At 41.5% G+C, this 16,943-nt stretch overlaps 1 protein-coding gene across 3 annotated transcripts in view; it reads right to left on the bottom strand.

Moving 5' to 3' along the window:
* The window catches only part of SCUBE1 (signal peptide, CUB domain and EGF like domain containing 1), a 193,620-nt gene that overhangs the window by 72,250 nt on the left and 104,427 nt on the right, over window positions 1-16,943 (bottom strand). For 2 of the 3 annotated variants that reach the window (XM_079975127.1, XM_079975128.1), the window contains exons 7-8: window positions 15,887-15,976; window positions 1,432-1,548 (exon numbers count right to left, since the gene is read on the bottom strand). In XM_079975127.1, coding sequence (XP_079831253.1) covers window positions 1,432-1,548; window positions 15,887-15,976 — 207 coding nt within the window. The remainder of the gene's footprint in view (window positions 1-1,431; window positions 1,549-15,886; window positions 15,977-16,943) is intronic. The other variant, XM_079975129.1, reaches the window with a different exon arrangement.

Here is a 16,943-nt window from a genome sequence, read left to right as displayed (position 1 = left end):
TGGCTCTATGATGTGTAAACAGAAAAATGGAAAATGCAAAAACAATATTATTATTATTTTTAAAAAAACCACAATTTCAATGAAGCACAGGAGCCAATCACCTGTACATCAATTTATAAATGATCATAGAAGTCCATCATTCATTATATGTGACTCCTTTGTGAAGTTAGTAAATTCCACCCTAAGCTCTTATATGTTGATAAATATACAGCAGGTCTTCAGACAGGGCTATAAGCAACCTTTCAAGATGTGTGCCATTCACTTATCGATTTTACTGTGATGACCACCCCACATTTTTCAAGATGTGGCAAACAGAGGGCCTACAGAGGCCAGTGGAAGAGCACATTTTCTGCAAGCAGAAGGTGCCAAGCCTGTTCGCTGATATCTCCAGCTAGAAGAATCTCTAGTTAGCAAGTTTGGGAAAGACTTCCATTGAACACCCTGGTGAGCCGCTGTCCATCACAATAGCAAATATATAAATTTATGAATATCTGTCTGTGTACATTCAAACACACACACATATTGTTACTTGTCATACAGCTCTCTAAGAATCTTAGCTTTGGCCTCAACTTTTTATTGTTTCAAACTGGCCATTAATACTTTCTGAATGTCTTTATTTTTCAGACTTTACATAACTCGCAAAAATATGTAGTTTTTCAAGTTGGAATCTATACCTTCAAATCATTTCCCCTTCATCAGAAAAAAAAACCTCACTAGGTTTCAGAAACGTTATGTGAAAGTTAAAATACAGGGAGATTTCTAATGTAATTCTTCACCCACCAATGTAATTATCCAAAGGACATAATAGATAATTTAGAAGAACATCAGGGACACAACACAAAAAAACAGTTTGTAACAAAAAAAAACAGAGATAGCAGGGGAAACTATACAATCGAGTTGTGATTGCTTATTGCAGTGTTAAGATCAGGGGTCAGCAAACTTTTTCAGCAGGGGGCCGGTCCACTGTCCCTCAGACCTTGTGAGGGGCTGGACTATATTTTTTTTTGGGGGGGGGGGAATGAACGAATTCCTATGCCCCACAAATAACCCAGAGATGCATTTTAAATAAAAGCACACATTCTGCTCATGTCAAAACACCAGGCAGGCTCCACAAATAACCCAGAGATGCATTTTAAATAAAAGCACACATTCTACTCATGCAAAAACACCAGGCAGGCTCCACAAATAACCCAGAGATGCATTTTAAATAAAAGGGCACATTCTACTCATGTAAAAACACGCTGATTCCTGGACCGTCCGCGGGCCGGATTGAGAAAGCGATTGGGACGCATCCGCCCCCCGGGCCTTAGTTTGCCTACCCATGGTTAAGATCCTTCAGGTCTGTGTGTCAATTATATATCTGTACATTTAACCTCTGGTACTGAAACTGCTAAAGGGAAATGATGCATTGAAAAGCAAACAGAAGCTGACCTTTGCATGTTTTCCCATCAGGCTGTAGGTTGAATCCAACCGGACAGCTGCAGCGTACTCCTGTTGCTGTATCCTTGCAAGTGCGGTCGCAGCCTCCATTATTGACAGCACATGTTTCTGAGAAATGAAAGAAAGACAGAGAAAGAGAGAGAAAAAGTAGGGAGGGAAGGAGGAAGGAGGGAAAGAGGGAGAGAATAACACAACACATTGTAGTCCTCTAAGTATCCTGCATAATGTTACAAAGCCATGTAAGCAATCTGTCCTTAAGCATGCAGCATCAATATGCCTCTTATGTTTATCACAAGGGCTGTATGACTGTCTTAAACTTCAACTGCAAACTGTATGCATGTTGACTTGAAAATAAGTCCCAAGGAATTTGATGGGTAAGAACTATAAGAACTGTTTTCTTACTGGAAAGGCCCACTGAAATTAATTGGCTTTACTTCCAATCGACATATTTAGAATGAGGAATAAAGAAGAGAGTAAGGAAGATTTTTAAATGCAGATTTTGAAAGGCTACTGCTTCAGCTAACAACATATTACATTTCAAAACAGACTCAAGCAGTCATACCCCACCCAAAACATATTATGTGGAGCCAAGACCCTGCAATTTCTGCAAAGCTTATATTTTAGTGGCTCATCAGCCATTATCCAGAGATGGCTTTTCTATATTCATTGGGGGGGTGGGGAAGATTGTTCTTGATACACTATTGAGGGGGGTGATGGAGCCACAGAAAAGCAAAGCACAGCACTGGACTTGAAATTGAAATTTTCAAATCCTTTCATTCACAGAAAGAGTTAATGGAAAATGAACTACATACATCACTTTGACAGGAATCTACATGCCCAATCTGTTCTTACTGAACTACAAGCAAAAGGCATCTGGGTTTTGTCCACTTAAAGCTTTTTGCAAATTGAAAGGAGTTTGGAGTGGGTGGGGAGGGCATAATTGAGGTCACTGAACCCATTCCAAGCTGTGTCATTGAAATTTCCCAGTGCTTGTAGGATGTCAAATGGTGGTTGGGCAAACACAGGGAAGGGAAGCTACAACACTTTTTTTATAACTTTTGCAATAATGAGGAATGGGTATTAGGTCTCATTCCATGAAAAGTGCAACTTCATTACAATACAATAAAATAATAATAATGGCAGAATACATGCAAGTGTATAGTGTTTGTGAAGTAAATAATAAGCAGCAGTAAAATGAATCAGTAAACAAGAGCAGTAACTGTGTTGATTTTACTCATTGGGCTGAACTGTGTTTTTATCTAGTAGTTGTTTCTTGGTCCTTAATGAGATATTCTTCCCCATCTCCTCTTCCTTTCTTCCCTATTAACACCTACTAACCCTACAGTGGCGCTGTGGGTTAAACCACAGAGCCTAGGGCTTGCCGATCGGCGGTTCAAATCCCCATGACGGGGTGAGCTCCCGTTGCTCGGTCCCAGCTCCTGCCAACCTAGCAGTTCGAAAGCACATCAGTGCAAGTAGATAAATAGGTATTGCTCTGGTGGGAAGGTAAACAGTGTTTCTGTGCGCTGCTCTGGTTCGCCAGAAGCGGCTTGGTCATGCTGGCCACATGACCCGGAAGCTGTACATTGGCTCCCTCAGCCAGTAAAGCGAGATGAGCGCCGCAAACCCAGAGTCGTCCGCGACTGGACCTAAACAGTCAGGGGTCCCTTTACCTTTAACCCTACAAAACAAGTCATGGGATGGGATGTGCTTCAAGTTTCCCTTTTGCCAAAAGTGGCAGCCAAGGGGGTGGGGACACGGAAACTCAGCACAATGATGTTCTGAAACACATTTTGCTATAGGAATCTGAATGCTACAAGAAGATATTAGCAAAGGATGCGGTATCATGTTTACTTCCGACCGTACAAGAGCCATAAATGCCAATACACTGCTAGCAATTTTGAGACTGAGTTTTACTCAGAGTACACCATTGAAATGAATAAACATGGCTAAGTTACTGCATGTCCATTCATTGCAATAAGTTGCTCTGAGTGAAGCATAGTTGAATGCTACCTTCAGTGGAAGGTATTTCTACGTGTCTGCCATGTGTGGCAGAGGAAATTTCAATCTGGAAGGTGACTGATTGCAGGTCATCATCCCAAGGCTTTCCATAAAGCCATTCTTAGCAGCTCACTCATGTTTATAAAAGATCCTTGGATTATTTGCCTTATCTGCAAGATGCGTTAGACTTGAACTACGTTATGACCTAACATATTACATAAAACTCTAACAATCACTTCTACGGTGAAGCAGCTTCAGCAGAGGCAATCTGGAGGAGAAATGTAGAGATCAGCAGTAGAGGTTATTAACGCTTTCCCCATCCAACATGTTCCCCTGCCAACCCCCCACATGGGGGTTCCAGATCAGTGTTGCCCTCTTGTCCTTTGTATATTCCATTCCATTCCATTGTATTTAGACAGAATTGAAATGGTTATGACATTCATATGGCTCAAACTCAGTGTGTTTCATTGAACTGCCGAGTTGGAAGGGATCCCGATGGTCATCTACGTCTAACCCCTTGCAATGCAGAAACCTTTTGCCAAACGTGGAACTCGAATCCATGACCCTGAGATAAAGATACCTATTTGGCAGGTATCTGATCAGACAATCCAGGTTAGGATATAACAAGAAGTAGTATAGGGCAATACAGAGAAGTATATAACAAGGTTTGGAGCTTGTTTTTCTTGAACAGTAAGACCCCATGCAAGCCCATGAAATTAAATAGCGTTTCAACAGCATGAGTATCGACTCTTTGGAAAGAGGGGCGGGGAGAGAAACCCTAGAATTCCTCTTTAAAGGTGCAGCTCTTTGAGAAGGCCTGTTCCCAGCCAACTGCTTTATCACAAAGAATCACATAGGGCTCGGTTCATTAATTTGCACATGGACTTAAGATTGATTTTATACAAAACTGAACCTCTTTGCCATACTTCTGACATGAGTATAAGTTACCGCCACGCCCCCACCAAAAAATCCCAGATTTAGCAGATTTAGTACCCATGCAAGAGCTCAAAAGTGTAAAAATATAGAACCAGGATGTGCATGTAGAGAATTCACTAATCTTAAAAGAGAACGGGACGCCTTTTGCTTTTGCCTGCGTGGCTGAAATATGGACACCAACCTACTCTTTATTATCTTGAGAAAGCAGATCTAGTCAAAGTTTAAGCATTGCTTTAAGCTCCAAGAATTTCAATGAGAGGGTGTTGAACATGTTCTTAATCAGTGGGCCACTAAAAGGGTTTAACTTTAACACTAAAAGGGTTTATTCAGTAGGTCTTCCTTACCCTTGCAAATAAGTCTATTTTGATATTTAATTCTGATGTGTGAATATGCAATAAAATTTCCTGGGACGTCTTCCATGAGCAGCTATAATAGATTGCAAACATAATCCTGGATGAATTCTAAGAAAAACCAGGTATACAAAAATCAGGGAATTAAAAAAAGTTTCTACCTAAAGCAATTTATTGGGAGTACCAGCAGTTTAACATTACAGAATGATTAGAAATGTCAAATGACTACATTATTAAAAAACACAAAAAGCTATGGATTTGGCATAGAACTGCAACCAGCAGTAAATCTCACACTCATAGATTACCTATGGTTTATGAAAAGCCTTTTACGACAATTCATCGGTATCAGTCAAACATGACTTAAGCAGTGATGTTACAGGTTGCTGGGTGACAGCCAGCGAAATTGAGTAGATGCAATAATATTCCTCTGCTCCCCTAGCAGAATATATAAGTAGACCTGAAGAGTAACAGCTAGTGTATACGTAAAAGTAATTCTGATTAAGAAAGAAAGAGAAGGGGCTCTAGGAAGCGCCTCTTATTTTAACAATTTCACCAAATGTCCCTCTTCTGTTAAAGCAGAGGGATTTATGCCTTTAATAAATGCCGACAATATGGGAAGAAATCAGAGATACTGTCCGCAGTTGAGGGTCAATAAATGTACCAATAAGCCTTGACTTGAAAAGAAAGCATGGGAAAGGGAATAAAGCTGAGCGGGTGAGTGGGGCGGGGGGGGGGGGCGGGGAAGGGGAAATATGAAGTGTGGGAAACTCTTGCTGCCTTTGCCGGACTCTACAAAGCAAGAGTTGTTGAAAGCCTTGCAAACTGCAATGTGTGGTTGGTCTGCTGCACTTAGATGCCAGGGTGGTGGGTATGCAGCCGTGGTGCAAGCTGCTCCTAATCCAAAGACTTCCATACCATTAGAAGCATTTGAAATCCAGGTTTTAATTTGGGATCTAGATACAAAATGAGAAAATAGTAGTAATCTTGTAGCTACTTTGTAGAACTCCCCTCTCCCCCAGGGTGTGATTTTGGGCACCTCTTTAGTCGCTTTCACGTGGCCTTTAAATATTTATCTATTTCAATCTGCTTTTAATTGCTGATGCTCTTCTGGAGTTTTGAAAGTGTGATTGTTTTGCATTTTATCTTTGCTGGTCTTTACTGAGGGTTTTTAATGTTGCTTAATGTACTGCAACTGTGCTTTGTATTTCAAATTGTTTTCATGAGGCTTTGCAGTATTGTTCTATAAGGTTCTATACTCGTTTGGCTATTCTATTCTGTAAGCCCCTTGGTGAAGGCTATTTGTGGGAAAATAGGGACGCGGGTGGCGCTGTGGGTTAAAGCCTCAGTGCCTAGGACTTGCCGATTGAGAGGTCGGCGGTTTGAATCCCCGCAGCGGGGTGCGCTCCCGTCGCTCAGTCCCAGCGCCTGCCAACCTAGCAGTTCGAAAGCACCCTCGGGTGCAAGTAGATAAATAGGGACCGCTTACCAGCGGGAAGGTAAACAGCGTTCTGTGTGCTGCGCTGGCTCGCCAGATGCAGCTTGTCACGCTGGCCACGTGACCCAGAAGTGTCTGCGGACAGCGCTGGCCCCCAGTCTCTTAAGCGAGATGGGCGCGCAACCCCAGAGTCAGACACGACTGGCCTATACTCGTTTGGCTATTCTATTCTGTAAGCCCCTTGGTGAAGGCTATTTGTGGGAAAAGCATACGTTTATAAATCTATACAGTATATATATTTATTTTCATTTTGTAAAATTTATACAGCGCTTGACTCTGTAAAGAAAATTAACACCCAAAGCGGTTTACAAAAATAATAAAAAGATCAACAATGATGAGCGGCTGAGTTCCACACACAAATTGTTCATTAATGATAAATGTTGGTGTAGCCAACACAACTCCCACAACCCTTGACCATTGTCCATGCTGGTAGGGACAGATGGGAGTTGTAGTCCTATCGCATCGGAAGAGCACAGCACTGGCAACCCAGGATCTAGAGTGAAGGGTGAACAGTGAGGTAGCCAAGTTCACTGATGGTACTGAATTGTTCAGGGTGGTTAAAGCAAAAAGGGATTATGAGGCAGGCCAAAAGAATCGGTCCAAACTGAGAGAAGAGGCAGTAAAACGGCAAATTAAATTCAATGTAAGCAAGTGTAAAGTTATGCACACCTGGGCCCCAAAACTCTTTAATTCCCCATACATGCTAGTGAGAGCTGATAGCGTCATGAAGGTGCTAACTTAGCTATATAATGAGATGAAAAAGATATTGAAATATACATTTATTAAAAAACTAGAAGCATTTTTACTTGGCATTGTACGGGATGATATTAATAGACAGGAATGTAAGTCGTTTTTAAATGCAATGACGGCAGCAAGAATATTATTGGCACAAAACTGGAAGAAAGAAGAATTACTGACAAAAGAAGAATGGCAGATGAAATTAATGGACTATGCAGAATTAGATAAATTAACAGGAAGGATTCGAAACCCGTGGGACCAGAGATTCTTAGAAGATTGGAGTAAATATTTGAACTATTTGAAAAGCAATTGTAATGAACTGCAAGAAGTACTGTAAGGAGAACTACTTGAAATATTGCAAGAAAGACTATGAAAAGAATTATTAGTTAATGATAATTAATTAATGGTATTATTAATCATATCATTATTAGTTAATGATAATTAAAAGTAATAGAGAAATTAAGAAATGCAGAACAAGTGATAAAGAACGGAAAATCTTCAGAGGTTGTTGACAGAAGACTAAAATATTGTATAAGGTAAGAAGTTATGTTAAATGATTGTTGGAAATGATATGTGAAAAAACCAATAAAAATGATCCCTGACATAATTTGCCTTTTTTGCATTCTCTCATATATATATATATATATGAGAGAATGCAAAAAAGGCAAATTATGTCAGGGATCATTAAGAATGGGATTGAAAATAGAACTGCCAATTTCATCATGCCATTGTACCAATCTATGATGTGAGAACAGTAGGAGTTCTGCAGACTGAACCTCCAAAAGGGCATTGTAGAGTTGGAAAGGGTTTAGAAAAGCACAAGCAGAATGATTAAGAGGGTGGAGCAATTCCTCTATAACGAGGGCTTACAACTTTGGGGTCTTTTTACTTTAGATAAAAAGGGGGTCCATGATAGAGGTGCATAAGATGTGTACCTCTATCACATGGTGTGGAGAAAGTGTTCTCTCTCTCTCTCTCTCTCTCTCTCTCTCTCTCTCACACACACACACACACACACACACACACATAACACCAGAACCCAGAATCATCTAACAAAGCTGAATGAGGACAGGCAGAAGAAAATACTCATTTCCGCAGTGCCTAGTTAAACTATGGAATTTGCTTCTACAACAGATCGAAACGGCTATCAACTAGAATGGCTTTAAAAGATTAGACAAACTCATGAGGCCGTCAGTGGCTACGAGGTACAACGGCTGCAGGAGGCAGTTTGCTTCTGAATACCAGTTCCTATGAATCAGAGGTCCTGCTTGTGAGCTCCCCGTCTGGGAGAAGAGGAGGCTGGAGTACATGGGCCATTGACCTTGATCCAGGAGGACTCTTCTTATGTTTGTTATGGGAAGTCTCAAGGCTGAGAGAAAGCTATAGCCAGATCTCAGTTTTGCAGAAGTAGCCAACTGAAATGTCTTCCAAATGTGCATGGCCTGAAAACGCTGAATGTGGCCATTCTGGATCCATCTTCTGTGGTTTTGATCTAACAATCATGAGAATTTGAGGTGATTTTATGGTTTTCAGAAACCAGTGAAAAGCAGTCTCCCAAATGCTTGCTTTGGCAGTTTGAAACCAGACATGAACCAATAATGGAGCAAAACCACAAAGCATCCAGCAAAACTGGGCAAAAGGTTCATACAGCAATGAAGCTGCCAAAATTTCTTGTTTTATCATTCTTGAAGTCTGGCACCATCAATATTTGTGGGCAAACTACATGTTAAGCTCAAGCAACACATTTTAACTTTTAACAATGAGGCCCTATTTAATTTGGAAGAAAATTCACATTTATCATAGAATGCTGTCATTTTATAATGGCTAAAGCAGGAGCATCGGACTCAAGATACTTGAGCTTCCCCCTTATCATCATTAAATTCAAAAGGCAAGTAGGGAAGAATCTGTACTTTTTGTCCTCTCTCATTTTCTTCAAATCTCTCCTCAAAACTAACCCCTTCCTTGAACCTTTAGTTATTGCCTAACTGGAGTGAAATAGGGACGCAGGTGGCGCTGTGGGTTAAAGCCTCAGCGCCTAGGGCTTGCCGATCGAAAGGTCGGCGGTTCGAATCCCTGCGGCGGGGTGCGCTCCCGCTGCTCGGTCCCAGCGCCTGCCAACCTAGCAGTTCGAAAGCACCTCCGGGTGCAAGTAGATAAATAGGGACCGCTTACCAGCGGGAAGGTAAATGGCGTTTCCGTGTGCGGCTCTGGCTCGCCAGAGCAGCGATGTCACGCTGGCCACGTGACCCGGAAGTGTCTCCGGACAGCGCTGGCCCCTGGCCTCTTAAGTGAGATGGGCGCACAACCCCAGAGTCTGTCAAGACTGGCCCGTACGGGCAGGGGTACCTTTACCTTTACCTTTAACTGGAGTGAAATGAATCACCAATATTATTAGTTTTGAAATGTCTCTCCCACATTTCTAACTCCAGGCTCAAGTAGCAACATGTTACATGCATCAGTGCATTTTATTCTGCTGTTGCCACTGCTCAACCTTTCCTCCCCCACCTCTCTCTCACCTCTCCCTTTGCTAACGTTCAAACTGTACAATCTTTTGAATGCTCTGAAGAAGCATACAAATGCTAAGTTTGACTATTTCACCCCATCTCCACACATTTAGAATTAAGGGATGAATATTTGAAAGGAGTTGCAATCCTCCTTCAATATTCAGAGCGATGTAAAGGTATCAGCCACTGGCCTCGTTCACACACCACTTTAAACCACCGTTAAGCTGAACTATGGTTTGAATGTGAATGTGTGTATGCTGGTACAGAGGAAGAAAAATCATAGGCACTTTGATCCTCTATTCCTAGCAGGAACTAACCCATGGTTTGGCTTATCATTAGTAGAAGACATATTGGTACTTCATAGATGGCTGTGTGATAATGAATTTGTATCTTTGCTATGTGTCTGGAAAGTGTGGGGTTGGGAAGAAATGGGGGTGCCTCTTCTATCCCAGGAATCATGGGTTGAGGTAGGTATAGCCCTGGGGGGAGAGAATTCCATAATAAGAGATGCTTGTACATGGTTCCCTCTTCTTTTTCACCCTGCAGATCAAGCTCCTGGTTGCTCTACAACCGTAACACCATCCAGTTTGACTGATCTGTTAGTGAAAGCCAAGTTGGGTCATAATAATATCTTGCTCATCCACAACTTGATAGTGGATGAAGGAGCTGACCTAGTGTTTACCACCAGTACCTGGGTGGGTAAGCTGGGAGGAGTGAATCTTACCCAGCCTTGCTTGCCTATGTACTCAGGGCAGAATATGCAAAGACTGGAAGGTTGACTGTGTGTTGACATAGTCCAGTGTTTCTCCAAGATGTGTCCCCAGCTGCTATTGGACTACAGTTCCCATCATTCCTGTCCACTGGTTCTGCTAGCTAGGGATGATGGGAGTTGTAGTTCAACAACAGTTGGGACCCAAGTTTTAGAAGCCACTGTGCATAGTCCTCAGATCTTCTATTCTGCTCATCAGGAGACCTCATCATCTGAGGGCCTGTGTCTGGTGTCAGGCTAAAGAGAAAGACTGGAAGTGCTACTGGTCTATCGACCACCTTGTTGACTGAGCTGGTAGAGGTGGTCTCTGAATTATTGTCCTGGGAGCTTTTGATGTCCACACTGAAGCTGCTGTGTTTGGTCTGGCTCAGGTTTTTATGGCCTCTGTGACAACCATGGAGCTGTCTCAAGTGGCCACCAGGCCAACCCAAAGTGCAGGTCATAGCCTCAATTTGTTTTTTGCCCCAGCTGATAGTCTGGAAATAAGGAGGTTTCTGTGACTCCATTGTCATGATCAGAACACTTCCTGGGCTAGCAGTACCAACTTCTCCCATAGTAGTAGGGGGCAAATTAGGATGACCATAGATTTATGGATTCCAATGGATTGCTGAATACCCTGGAGAATTTCCGGTGGCTAGAACTGGTGGATGCTGAGGCCCTCATCTCCCTATGGAACTGGAAGAAGGAGGGTGGGATAAATTATCACTCCTGAGCACCCTCTCTGACACTGGATCACTCCCAGGTATAATGGGGAGGTATATGTGATGAAACTGGCCAGGTGACAGCTACAGCACAGGTAGTAGAAGTCCCACAGTGAAGATGACTGAACATTGGCTAGAGCACATAATTGTTCCTACTGTGCTAACACCTGTATTGGTCGATGGAGCCTAGGACACCTCAGGGACCCTTTGTGAGTTGCTTATTGGGCACTTTGAGAACAAAAGCCCTCACCTTCGTAGCAAGCTAGATGCCATGACTGATACAGTCCCAAGGGAGGTTTCTAAAGCCCCACCAAGCTGTGTTTTGTGGGATCTGTTTCAGTTTTCACAGCCTGGTGATGCTGACAAGGTGCTTGTGAGCTGGCACTAAACAACATGCCTTTTGGATCCTTGCCCTTCACCGCTAGCTGGGGTCAGGGGCAAGGGTGTGTTGCTGCTTTGGGTAGTTATGTTAACTTAGGGCATCACTGGGGACCCCCGGCCCTCATGCCTAATGAGGCCTACCACGCCTCCCTATTTCACCCAAGTGCGCTTGCAATTCTCCCTTTCCATCTTCTGGTAGGATAATTTGGTACCTTTTTCTGTTACCTTGACATGGAAATTGTGGCCTGACTTTAAACTGCACCTGTAAAGGGAGAAAGGAAGAATTGGGAACACACTCCTGTGCTCCTGATTCTTCCTTTGAATTTTATCTACCTGTGTCAAATGTCATTGTGTGGTAGACATGTCAGTGTTGGCGTAACTGGACACGGAGAAAGGGGTTAGTTTCCTCCATGATTGTAAATCACTCCGTGTAGGAGATAAGCCAGCAGGTGCATGGTCAGCCAAGCCAGTTGCTATGAAAATGACACAGTGCCAACTATATAAGTGATTAATGCATATCAGCTCAGGGCCTTTCAAGTGTTGGGGCCAATTCTGAGAAGTAAGCTGAAGTCTTGAATTGCTGGAGCAAGAAATACTTTGTACTTGTATATATCTGTATCTGTATCTGCAAAGCCTACAAGTTGTATGTATATATCAATGTCTGGAACTGTTTACTGAAGCCTTATCTTCTACAGTAGTAAACTATTCTGGACCTTAAGCTGCCTCTGTGTTCCGCTACATGGGTATCTCACATCCGATTGTCCTCCTTCCTTTCCCACCATGGCTTTAGATTTAAATAAAACATAAGATTTTTATTCCAAGAGTTCATGTATTTCAAAAGATGTACATATTTGCTACTTTGTGAGTTACTGTAAAATATGAATATAAGTTTATTAATGTAAGTACTCAACTTTTTGTTTTGATTTTAAAACAATAATCTGTAGTTACATCCCTGAAGTTACATTTCTGTGTGAATTCTGTCACAAGGGAAATTCTAAAGTGTGACACTACACACAACAGATTGCTTTGCAGGTTTAAGGGGACCCTGCAGCAGAGGACTTTGTCAGTTTAAAATCAATTTGATATTCTTTTTAAGAGAAAAAGAACAAAACTAAATATGGGGAAAACATTGTACTGACCTCTTTGAAATGACACCATCAGTATGAATAATGCTCTAGGACTTTGAGAATATATTTGCCATCTACTTCCCTAATGAAGGATCAGGGAGTAGTGATAAAGCAATATGGCAAGTACAATGAAGGAAGGGTTTTCTCCATGGCCAGGACTGGAGTAATGAAAACCACAAAAGGCGACAGTCATTCCTGGTCACCTGTACTGATACACTCTTACACACATTTTTAGAAGCTGGCAAGCCCCCAGATTTACCTCGTCATAAACTGGTCATCTGTCCCTGAAATAATAAGAAAGAGTCTTCTGAAAAAGGAGGATTGTTAAGGTTTCTTTGGGCTGACTACTTCAGTAGCTGCAGCTGTAGAAAACCTCTACTGTAAAGGCTTTTGATTTAGAGAAGATGCGAGTAAGAAGTGTATCCAATTATGCACAGTGTGGAGAAAGCAGACTGAGAAAATCAAGATGGACGTCCAGTGAAAGTGAACATCCAGTGAAAATGGATAGTTGTGGATGTCCAGGGAAGCTGAATGTGGGGAAGATTCAGATAAAGCGGTTCACACAGCACACAGGTGACCTACAGAGGCGCACCTGGTTAGCCACTGTGAGAACAAGATGCTGAGCTAAATGAGCTACTGACCTGATTCGTACATTTTTATGGATTGCATTATTCATTATTATTGTGTGTCTCAACTGTGCCATTTATTTCAAAGCATTATGGGGCTCAGGAGACAACTTGTTATTTGGACAGAGTTCTAAAGTCCCTTTAAAAATGGTTGCCTTCTGGAATATACCGGTATTCAAAATCCGCAGCAGTTTTTATTGTCAATCCATGTGCAAAAGTTACATAATTGCGGGATATGCTGATAAGGCGTTAAGCTTTGGAATCTGTTTCTTAGCCTTATTTATTTATCATTTTAATAAAGCGACGTTTCGATCTGAGTTCATCATAAGGTTGCACGAATTACATTAAATGCAACGGGACTTTTAAATAAACATTCATAGGATTACACTGTAAAAGTCAACTGTCATATCTATTTGTTGTGAGGATCAAACAGGGAAGAGGAGAACTCTGTATACCACCTTGGGATCCTTAGAAGACAAAAGTGGTATATAAGTGTAATAAATAAATAAACATGAGTGTCTAGAACAAACTTCATATCCTCTCCACTGTTGCCTCTTTGCAATTCCTCAGCAATAATTAAATTTAAATTTTTGCTCTGAGAACTTAAAAAACTGAAGCCACTAGCCCCCGCCTCTGAAGATGATATATGCTATGCATTCCTACCCATCTAAACTTGTAGCCAGCTGAACTCCCACCTTGAATGATGAATAGACATAAATATTTCTTCATCTGTATGCCTTCCTACAAATTCCTCATCCTTATTAAAATGAAACATCTATGTATAAAGAACCAGTGGATTTTATCATGTCAGTAAGAGGCTTAATTTGCAATAATAATAGTAATAATAGGGGCATGATCCTACTAGGACAGGGGGAAACACCTGTTTTATCAAATATTTCACATAACTAAAGACCAGCCTACCTTTCAGACAGATGATAAGTATTTAGGTTGCTGGACTTGCAATCAAACATTTGTATTGCAACTGCGGCCCATAGTTAGGAAATCGATGTATTATGAGGTGATAGAATTCTGGTACAGTTCAGAATTCTACCGTCTCACTCTGTGCAAAGTGTGTGTACATTGGCTCTAAAAAGAATGGGGGAAAATATTTTGCAATCATGCAATTTACTTGCAACTATTTCTCTGTATCACAAAGAATATTCAGAAAGGCCATTCAGTGGCTGCCAAACAACGGAAAGGAGGCTTTTTCTTTCAACTGGCAAAATGCTTGATGTTTGTAAGATGAAGGTACAAAAAAATAATAATTTTGTGACACCCTCACTTGCTTCAAATTCTATGACTCTACAAGTAAAGTAATGAAATGCTCAATACAATTTTTGATTGAGCTCTTCAGAAAATGTGTAACTAAAATCAGCAACACAGTGTTGAAAGACTTCAAGGGGGGGGGGGGTCCCCCGCAAAAGAATCTGTGGCTGCAATCAACAATCCAAATTCAGTTGCAAATACATGTTTGACAGAAGCAAGCGTGTGGTGAGCCTCTTGCTAAACCTAGAAAAGGCAAGTTGATAGAAGAAACGACATATGGATTGTACACACAATTCACACTTTCATCAAACAAATAGGAATATCCCTTTTTATTTATACAACGAATCGCAGGAGCAATCATCAATTGAGAGCCTTCTGACTGAGCGGCAGAATACAAATTGAATAAGTAACGATCAATTCTTGAGGGTGTTCATTAACCAATCACCTCATTAAATAGCAACACAATGGGTTTAAATTATAGCAAAACTGTTCATTTCCAATATTATGTGTTCTGGAGCAAAGAAACGGAAGGCCAGCAACACATTCATCCTACCCTGGACCACTGTTTCCATCCATGTGAGATTGGCCAAGGGAGAGGCATGATAACCTTTGATTCAGCTTCACCCGGGAAGAAACACAACCTTGGCAGGTAGCACAGAGCTACTTGCCTACGCAGGTATCAATTTCAAATGATCAATAATCCTGTAAAATGCTGCTTCTATTTTTTAAATGTACAGTCATACCTTATGTTATGTCTGCTTCATGTTACGTTTTTTCAGGTTGCGTCCCGCGGTGACCCAGAAGTACCAGAAAGGGTTACTTCCGGGTTTCGCCACTCGTGCATGTGCAGTAGCACTAAATCACGCTTCACACACATGCAGAAGCACCAGATCACGCTGCGCACATGCGCAGATATGGCACTTCAGGTTGTGGGCTTTTCATGTTGCGAACGGGACTCCGGAATGGATCCCGTTCGCAACTGGAGGTACCACTGTATGGTGTGTGTTTTTTTAAAATTTTTGAAAGAAAAGTGCCCAAGGGCTCCGTAATGGGGGAGGGGGAAATACTTCCAACAATTCCAAACCATGAGGACATAAAATTATTTCAAGCAAGGGTATAAATATTTTAAACCAAAAGTACAAAAAGAATGACATCACATCAAGCATTTTATACCATTGGAACTTGCTACAAAGGGTAACGCTAAACGATGAAGCTGACCCACTCGGGTCGATTTGTACTCACAGAAACACAAAAGCCACATGTGAAAATCAGACTTGCAAAAGGTACTAAATAAGGTTAGTGGCAAAGATTCTCTTCTTTGCACCAAAGTCTTTCAACATTAAAGCTACAGTATTAGAGGGGTTTGGGTGGAGAGAGAAAATGGGAAATGAACTTTTCGATGAAAGATCAGGATTCTAAAACGAATTGTGACCTCAGCAAACAGATGAACAAATTAAAAACAGAAATACTCGAGAAACACACCCCCATACCCCCATACACACAAGAGACAAAAGTTGAGAGCACATCAAAGGAAGTGGAAGAAAAGTGTTACCCATAAGTAGCCGCCGTTTCACCCGCTTGTCCACATCAGCTACTGACGTGGCATTGAACTCAGAACTCTCAATTGCAGCCTCATCCTTCTCTAAAACACAAGTAAGGGACAAACATGGAGCAGTTGGTTAATGAAAAGCCCAATTTTCCACTGCTGAAGAAAGTTTCTTAGCCTGGTGCAACCAAAGCCAAGAAGCATGAAAGCACTAAAACCCCATTTAGAGAGTTAATTCCATTTGAAATCCCAGAAATAAATAAAAGTATGCTGGAGGGAAGGAGGGAGTGGAGGAGGGGGGGTGGGGAGAAGAAAATGATGATGAAAAACAAAGTAATTAGCCAGCAAACACATATTAAGCTGGTCTCACGCCAGTCATAACACAAACACAAAAGAGAAGGTGCCCCAGATTGGTGTTAATTAAGAAATTTAAATGATAAGGTTTCGATTTCAACACACTGTTAAAAAAAGAAAAGGAGGAAAGACAATCGACATAGCTGCAGGCGGAGAGCTTTTGAACACAGCTGGCAACAAGGAGACTGAACACAGAACAGAGCTAAAAGAATCCGGTGATGGATGGGCATGGGGACATGACAGCTTTGTGCATGTTGACACAGTGTATCAAAAACAAAAACTGCATGCAAATTTTAAAAACCGTAAAAACAAACACAAATATATAAAAAAAACCAAAACAATTAAGTTGGGCAGTGCTGGTTGCCTGCTTGTCTATGGAACACGACTAGCTAAACATTCAATGCTAGAAAAAAGATGTCACAAGAATAGTCTAGTAATTTTTAGAAGCATGCAGTTAAGCGGGGGCGGGGGGCATTGTTAGCACAGGACATCCTGCAGGTAGGTTCTGATGTCCTTTATACGGAAAGCTCCTATCCAGCATTAGAAGAAGGTAAGTTATGCAATACTTAGAAATATACCTAAACAATCCGTTTGCAAGGATGGGAACAGATGATGAGGTGAATGAAAGGTCTCATACATGGGGGGTGGGGAAGCAATACAGGGAGCAGAGGCTAAGCGATTAAAATAATTTATATGGGATGGAGAATTG

This window comes from Podarcis cretensis (genome assembly GCF_951804945.1).
Source record: "Podarcis cretensis genome assembly, chromosome: 5".
In the NCBI taxonomy this organism is placed as follows: domain Eukaryota; kingdom Metazoa; phylum Chordata; class Lepidosauria; order Squamata; family Lacertidae; genus Podarcis; species Podarcis cretensis.
This window is presented reverse-complemented; position numbering and strand designations above follow the sequence as displayed.